General features: G+C 48.0%; 1 protein-coding gene across 1 annotated transcript in view; it reads right to left on the bottom strand.

Annotated features, from left to right (window-relative positions):
- The window catches only part of VSTM5 (V-set and transmembrane domain containing 5), a 32,426-nt gene extending 25,561 nt beyond the window's left edge, over positions 1-6,865 (bottom strand). Inside the window, exon 1 of the mRNA XM_004385552.2 lies at positions 6,775-6,865. Within this exon, the coding sequence (XP_004385609.1) occupies positions 6,775-6,865 (91 nt within the window). The remainder of the gene's footprint in view (positions 1-6,774) is intronic.
- Positions 6,866-7,282: the final 417 nt, after the last annotated feature.

The following is a 7,282-nucleotide window of genomic DNA, read 5'->3' as shown; positions in this document are numbered from 1 at the left end:
GGAACTAATAGAAAGATTCAGCAGAGTAGCAGGATACAAGATAAACATACAAAAATCAGTTGGATTCCTATACACCAGTAAAGAGAATGATTAAAAAAAGGAAATCAGAAAAACAATAAAATTTATAATAGCCCCTAAAAAAATAAAATACCTAGGAATAAATCTATCCAGGGATGTAAAAGACCTATACAAAGAAAACTACAAAACACTACTGCAAGCAACCAAAAGAGATCTACATAAATGAAAAGCATACCATGCTCATGGATAGGGAAACTCAACATTGTGAAAATGACAATTCTACCCAAAGCAATTTACAAATACAATGCACTCCCAATCCAAATACCCATGACATCATTTAAAGAGATGGAAAAACTAACTTTATATGGAAAGGGAAGAAGCCCTGGATAAGTAAAGCACTATTGAAGAAGAAGAATAAAGTAGGAGGACTCACACTACCTGACCTCAGAACCTACTATACAGCTACGGTAGTCAAAACAGTGTGGTACTGGTACAATGACAGATACATTGACTAATGGAATAGAATTGAGAATCCAGATGTAAATCCAACCACCTACAGTCACCTGATTTTTGACAAGGGCCCAAAGTCCATCTAATGGGGAAAAGACAGTCTTTTTAACAAATGGTACTGGCAAAACTGGATGTCCATCTGCAAAAAAAAAAAAAAAAAAGAAACAGGACCTATACCTCACATCATATACAAAAACTAATTCAAAATGGATCAAAGACCTAAATATAAAGCCAAAAACTATGAAGTTCACAGAAGAAAAAACAGGATCAACACTACAGGCCCTAATACACGGCATAAACAGGATACAAACCATAACTAACAACATACAAACTCCAGAAGATAAGCTAGACAACTAGGATCTTCTAAAAATGAAACACTTATGCTCATAAAAAGACTTCACCAAAAGAGTAAAAAGAGAACCTACAGACTGGGAAAAAATTTTTGGACATTACAAATCAGACAGAGGTCTAATCTCTAAAATCTACAAGAAAATCCAACACCTCTACAACAAAAAAGACAAATAATTCAATTAAAAAAATGAGCTAAGGAAATGAACAGACATTTCACCAAAGAAGACATTCAAGCAACCAACAGACACATGAGGAAATGCTAGAAATCACTAGCCATTAGAGAAATGCAAATCAAAACCACAATGAGTTACCATCTCACCACGGCATTACTGGCATGAATCAAAAAAACTGGAAATAGGAGGCAGGGCTAAGATGGCCGAGTAGTCAGATGCTTCCAGTGGACCCTCTTACAACAAAGACACGAAAAAACAAGTGATTCGATTATATATGGCAATCTGGGAGCCCTGAACATCAAAGGCAGAGTTGAGAAAATGGACTGAGTGGCAGGGGTAAGGAGAGACAGTTTGGGAGCAGCGAGGAGTTGCCAGAGCTGACCTGGTGAGAGCCTGACCCCTTCAGGCCTGAGCAGCTCGTGGGTGAACAGTGAGGCAGGCAAGTGGCGGTGCTGGGGAGGGGCAACTTCCGCACCAGGAGAGACTCAGCGCCAGAGAGTCTACATGGCCACCCAGAAGTAGTGAGAAGCAACCCTCACGGAAGGATAAGTGCTTGCATACGGCTTACCGTGCAGATCAAAAACACCCCCTTTAGGGAAAAACTTCTCTCCCATTTACCTCCTGGCTCCCTGCTCTGCACTGGGTCCCAGACTGGCTTCAGCAGTTGCTGAGTCCCCTGGGCCAGAAGTAGGATCCATCACACGCCTGGAGCCATTCTCCCTTCCTTGGAGAGTGAACAAATTAACAAACGGGAAAAAAACTGCCAGCTCCCCTAAGCTGGGAACTCAGGGTAGGCACAACTCCTTTGCCTAGGCACAGGCATAAGGGATCCATGGACTTTGAGTGCCTTTCCCCCTGCACAGACTTGTGTGGGTCCATCTCAACAGCATAGCACCTCATTACCGCAGTACAACAGGGTATATTCCGGAACTCTAACTTCAACAATTTCAGCTGTGAAGTAGCAGGTTCTTGACATTTGACACTGCTCTGCCCATTAAGCAGGGTCTTTACCTACCCATATCAAGGGCCTGAAGACTGGTGGCTCCACCCATGACATCTAGTCACCTGCGACAGGGGCCCATGAATAAGAGCTGCCCCTCAGTCCTTACAACCAACAGCATTAGGTGCTCATAGTCTGGCTGCAAAACCCAGCCACCTACACACTCTAGGGAATAGGGACACGCCTTCCTCCTGGACACTCAGGGGCGGCCATCAGCCCCCTGCCTTTCTCAGAGTGTGTCCACCTGCTACAGCCAGATGCCTGTGCCTACAGCAATCACCCATGCCTGTCTAGGACTGTAAGTGAGAACCTACATCACACACTTGGTGGCTATCTACCTGGGCACCTGAGCTGATTCCATACAGGAGGAGTGGGAGGACTCCTGAGCTCACATACCTAGTAACAGATCTCACCACCTGGTGACAGGGCACTAGAGCTTCAAGGGTGCCAATAATCAAACTAGCTCATATGAGCAGCATATTTGGGCATATCAAAACAAAACAAGAAGCTAGGACACAGTAAGCAAACATAAAATAAATATATATAATAACTTATTGATGGCTCAGAGACAACAGTCAATATCAAATCACATAAAGAGGCAATCCATGATGGCTTCAGTAAGCTCCCAATATAAAGAATCTAGAAATTTTCCAGAGGAGAATGTCATTTCCAACTTTGAACTTGCCAATCCCCCAACTTCCACTTCCTCCGGATAAGTAAAATCTTTCCTACACCAAGCCCGTTTTCCAAGGAAAACCCAGGAGCAGGGACAACAGGGCCTTGAGAGCACAGGCTATGGGGTCCAGTGTCAGTAGGGTCTCTGAGTGGGACACTGGCTAAGTTCCCAAGAGGTACGTGCTAGGGCAGCACCACTTCCTCTTCTGTTGCTTAGCAAGCCCAGGTCCTGCCAGGCCCAGGAGGAATGTTGTTATTAGGTACCATCAAATTGATTTTCAACTCATAATGACTCCATGTGACAGAGTAGAGCTGCCCCATATGGTTTTGTAGGCTGTAATCTTTACGGAAGCAGATTGCCAGGTATTTCGCCTGTGGAAACTCTGGGTGGGTTCGAACCGACAACCTTAACCATTGTACCACCAGGGCTCCTCCCAAGAGGAATAATAAATCTATTTTTTGAGCACCTGCTGTGTGCTTGAAATTCCTCTGGTGATTCTAATGTACACCCTGTTCTGCTGTACTCACTGATCTTTCAAGACTCAACCTCACCTCCTCCATGAAGCCTTTCCTGACTCCCCATGTAGGATGCCTCCATTTTTCCAACTACCAGTGACTGGCAGAAGCAACACACATCCTCTCTGGAAGAACTCAGCTTCAGTCCAGTCCAACAGAGATTGTACTGAAGCTTTTGATTTGTAATGTGCATCCTGATTTTAGATATATTAAAATGTAAAAAAGAAAAAAAAAAAGTCTTACAGTGGAGGAAGTATGTAGTATTGAGTTATTGTTGTTAAGTCCTGGAGAGAGTAGAGAGAGGAGGGTCTCCTGGACACAGCCCCCCACCCCACCTCAACAAGCCAGCAATGAGTGTACTCAGAAAGGCCCTTAGATATTAGAAATGAAGAAATTTGGGTGACTCTCTGGTTGACTTCATCCCTTCCTCAATAGATTTAATTTATTCCCCCTGGTGTCCACCCAGCACTGGGAGGTGGTGTGTGTGCAGGTGGTATTTGTTAGCCAGGAGGTGGCACTCATCCTTCCACACCCTTCATACCACGTGCACATCACTAGTACTGCACTCACCACCCTGTACTGGGGGTCTGTTTGTCCCCCACCTCAGGACTAGCAGCTGAAAATAAATGCCTATCAGTAGGGGGTTGGCTAAACAAAATGTGGCACATTTACATGATGAAATACTGTATAGCAGCTAAAAGGAATAAGCAAAATCTCTGCTTATCAACAAACGTAGAGTTTTAGAAAATGGGCATAAAATCAAATTGTTGAATAACAAGAACAGTGTGATTACATTTTTAAAAAGCACATCCAAGACCACATTTTTTTCAATGGGTACATTTATATGGATGCAAAACCATTCTGTATAATTATAATCTGGAAGGACAGTATGGAGAGAGACCACACCTCACTTGTCTGTTTCATCAGGGGTCAGCACAGAGCCTGACACTTAGTAGGTACTCAGTAAATATGTGCTGCGTGTCCAGAGGGATGGATCCAGGGGTCTTGAGAGGATTCTTCCTACACTGGCTCAGCCTTCTCCTCCCCACTCAGAACCCATAGATCTGCTCTAGCTGTGGCAGCTCTGGGTCTTCCACCCTCTACCCAGACCGAGATTCAGCCCCCATCCTATTCTTCTGTTCTGGGGACTAGGCAGTGAGGGACTCCCTGGGGCCACCTCCTCTATCCCTGGCCCCATCCTGCTGAGGTGGGGATGTTAAAAAGCATGTGTGTGTGTGTGTGTGTGTGTGTGTGTGTGTGTGAGAGAGAGAGAGAGAGAGAGGGAGACCGAAGCAAAGCTGACTCAGCACCAGGCCATTAACTAAACTGTCCTACTTTAGCCTAGGGTCATGTACTTCTAAATGAGAAGGAGCACTACTAGGTACTCATTGGCAGTGTTGAGAGCTGGGAAAGAATGAGCTTGTATCCTGAAAGGCACTCTCCGCCTTGGCCTGCTGAGGAAGGTCTGCTATCTTCCTCAGGGGACAAGCTTTTACGTACCATTTGTAGAGGAAAGGCTTCAAAATGTAGAGTGTGTGTGTGTACTTTAACACAGACTTCAGTGTAAACTATGAAAATTAGACTTTTTAGATGGAAGCTTTTGATAGAGGCTGAAGAGGCAGAGAATGGAGGGAGCTGGTGAGAGAGGGAGGAGGCCCACTCTACATCATTCCAGAAGCACAGTCCTCGTTCAGGTAGGTGCACACTCATTCAACATCTTTTAAGGGATAGGCTCCTGCTAGCATTGGGCAAGTGCTAGGGACCCAGAGGTGAGAATGAGTGCCTGTGTTAATGGAGCTTACAGCTGTGTAGGAGACAGATACTCAATGAATAGCTAACTTTTATCTGCCTCCAGGTCATGCACGTGTTGTTCTCTTTGTCTGGGACATCCTGTATTCCCTCTGTCCCATTCTCCTGGCTGGTCCTGTCCTTTGTTAGGTCTGGGTAGATGTGGCTTTCTTTTTGGGAGGCTTGCTGTAGTTCCCCAAGTCTGGATTCTGAGGACTTCATGGGGCTCCCAGAGCACAAACCCTTCCTGCTTCATAGGACTTACCACTCCAGGCTAATACTCTTGTTTGCTTGCCTGTCTTGTCCCCCTGAGATACCATAAGCCTACTGAGGACAGATGCCCTGTCTGTGAACTATGGTATGCCCAGTACCCATCGCACCTGCTTCCTGCAGGCACAGGGTGCAGTGAATGAATGAATGAATGATACACTGTGGTGAGTGGCTGGGCCTGATTTGGTGTAAGAATGATGGTTGGAAACATGTGCTGGGTGTTTGAAAACAACAACAAAGTTCACTGCAACACCAAACACACCCACCTACCTGACTTACCAAACCAAACCAAACCCGTTGCCATCCAGTCAATTCCGACTCATAGGGAACCTACAGACTAACAACCTTTTACTTCTAGCTCCACAGCCAGCTGGAGGAATATGTCCCAATCTCGGCCTTACTGGGTCTGAGATATGCAGCCTGTAAGCCTGGGTTCTACCAGAAAGGTGTGAAGGTCAAGAGGTCAAGGGTGCTAGACTCGCAGGGTTTGAATTCTGGCTGTGCCACTGACTAGCTGGCAACCATTTGCAAATAATGTAACCTCTCTGTGACTCAGTTTCCTCATCTGTGAAACAGAGATAAAAGTAGCATTTATTTCATAGGATTATCCTTAGTATTAAATGAAACCTGAGAGATGGTGAACGCATAAATGTTTAATATATCTTCCCACCCCTCGTGGTCCTGCTGTGGTCATTCCCTAATCCTCAATTCACTAATCTGTAAAGTGGGAATGATAATAATGAGACGAGAAATGATTAAATGAGAAAGTAAAAGTCCGCCATAATCTGCGTCGACGGCAGTTTGTTAGGGATGTGTGTTACGCCCCATCCATCAAACCCTGTGGATTGCAGGGCCCGCCCACCCAAAGCATTCTGCTCAGAGCAGTCGGTGAGGACCACCTCTGGCCCGAAGAATTCAGGCCCCAATGCCCAACCCACACCCCCAGAAATTTTCTCCTCAGGAGTAGGCCTGCAGGACGCACTGGTGACCTGGGTAAGCCCACGGAGGGAGAAAGGGGTCCCAAGGGTGGGGGCGTCGTGAGGCCCTGCGGTCATGGACACCTTAGCTGTAGTCATGGTTATTCCAGGAAAAGGGGAAAAAAAAAAACAAAAAAAATGTTGCACCGGAGGCGTCCACTGGCCCAGGAGCCGGTTATCTCTGGGCCGGCTTCCGGCTCGGATAACGCCGGGCCGGGCTAGCCAGGAGGGACGCGCTCCTCCCAGGCGGGGAGCGCAGGGCAGGGGCCCCCGAAATGGCCCAGGGCGCGGGGACCTCGGGGAGCCTCCGCCTTTGCCTTCGCCTCTCCCGCTGCGGGGTTCACCGGCGCTCCAGGCCGCTCGCGGCCTGTCAAGGAGGAGGCGCGTTTCCTGCCAGCCGGGCCGGCGGCGGGCAGCCGCGAGACCCGGGCACCCGCCCGCGTCCCCCACTCCACGAACCGCCGCCCGGTAGCCTTTCCCGGCGCCCTGCGCTTACTCTGCAGACAGCGGGCTGCGGCCAGGCAGAGGGCGAAGAGTCCCAGGGAGATACCTTGGTTCTTCCTTTTCCGGCTCGGCAGAGGCCTCATGAGCAAGCCCGGGGCGGCACTGGCCGGGCATGGGTTCTGCGGACGGCGCGGCTCGGGGCCCCGGCTGTGCCCTCGCCGCGCCTGCCGCCCGCTGCTCCAGCTCCTGCCCGCCCGCCTCCTCTCCTCCTCCTCTGGCTCCCCGCAGATTCTCTAACGCCAGATGCAGATGAGCTGGTTGTACTCTGGTTGAACCAGTTCCCAAGGAGAGAACGCAATAGAGAGAGAGAAAGAGAATGAACACAGAGGCAAATAATAGCAAGTAATGAGCAGTTTCCTTCCGTTCACACGCAGTTACTGGTATTGATTCAAGATTCAGCTGGATGCTGGATGATGGGAGTGAGGGAGGGGAAGTACAAGCTGTTGCCTGAGGACCTAGAGGGACCCGTTGGCTTCTCCAGGGTGCGCTTATGATCCAGA

This window comes from Trichechus manatus, unplaced genomic scaffold (genome assembly GCF_000243295.1).
Source record: "Trichechus manatus latirostris isolate Lorelei unplaced genomic scaffold, TriManLat1.0 scaffold00141, whole genome shotgun sequence".
Classification (NCBI taxonomy): Eukaryota; Metazoa; Chordata; class Mammalia; order Sirenia; family Trichechidae; genus Trichechus; species Trichechus manatus.
The sequence above is the reverse complement of the archived record's forward strand: the minus strand, read 5'-3'. Positions and strand labels throughout refer to the sequence as shown.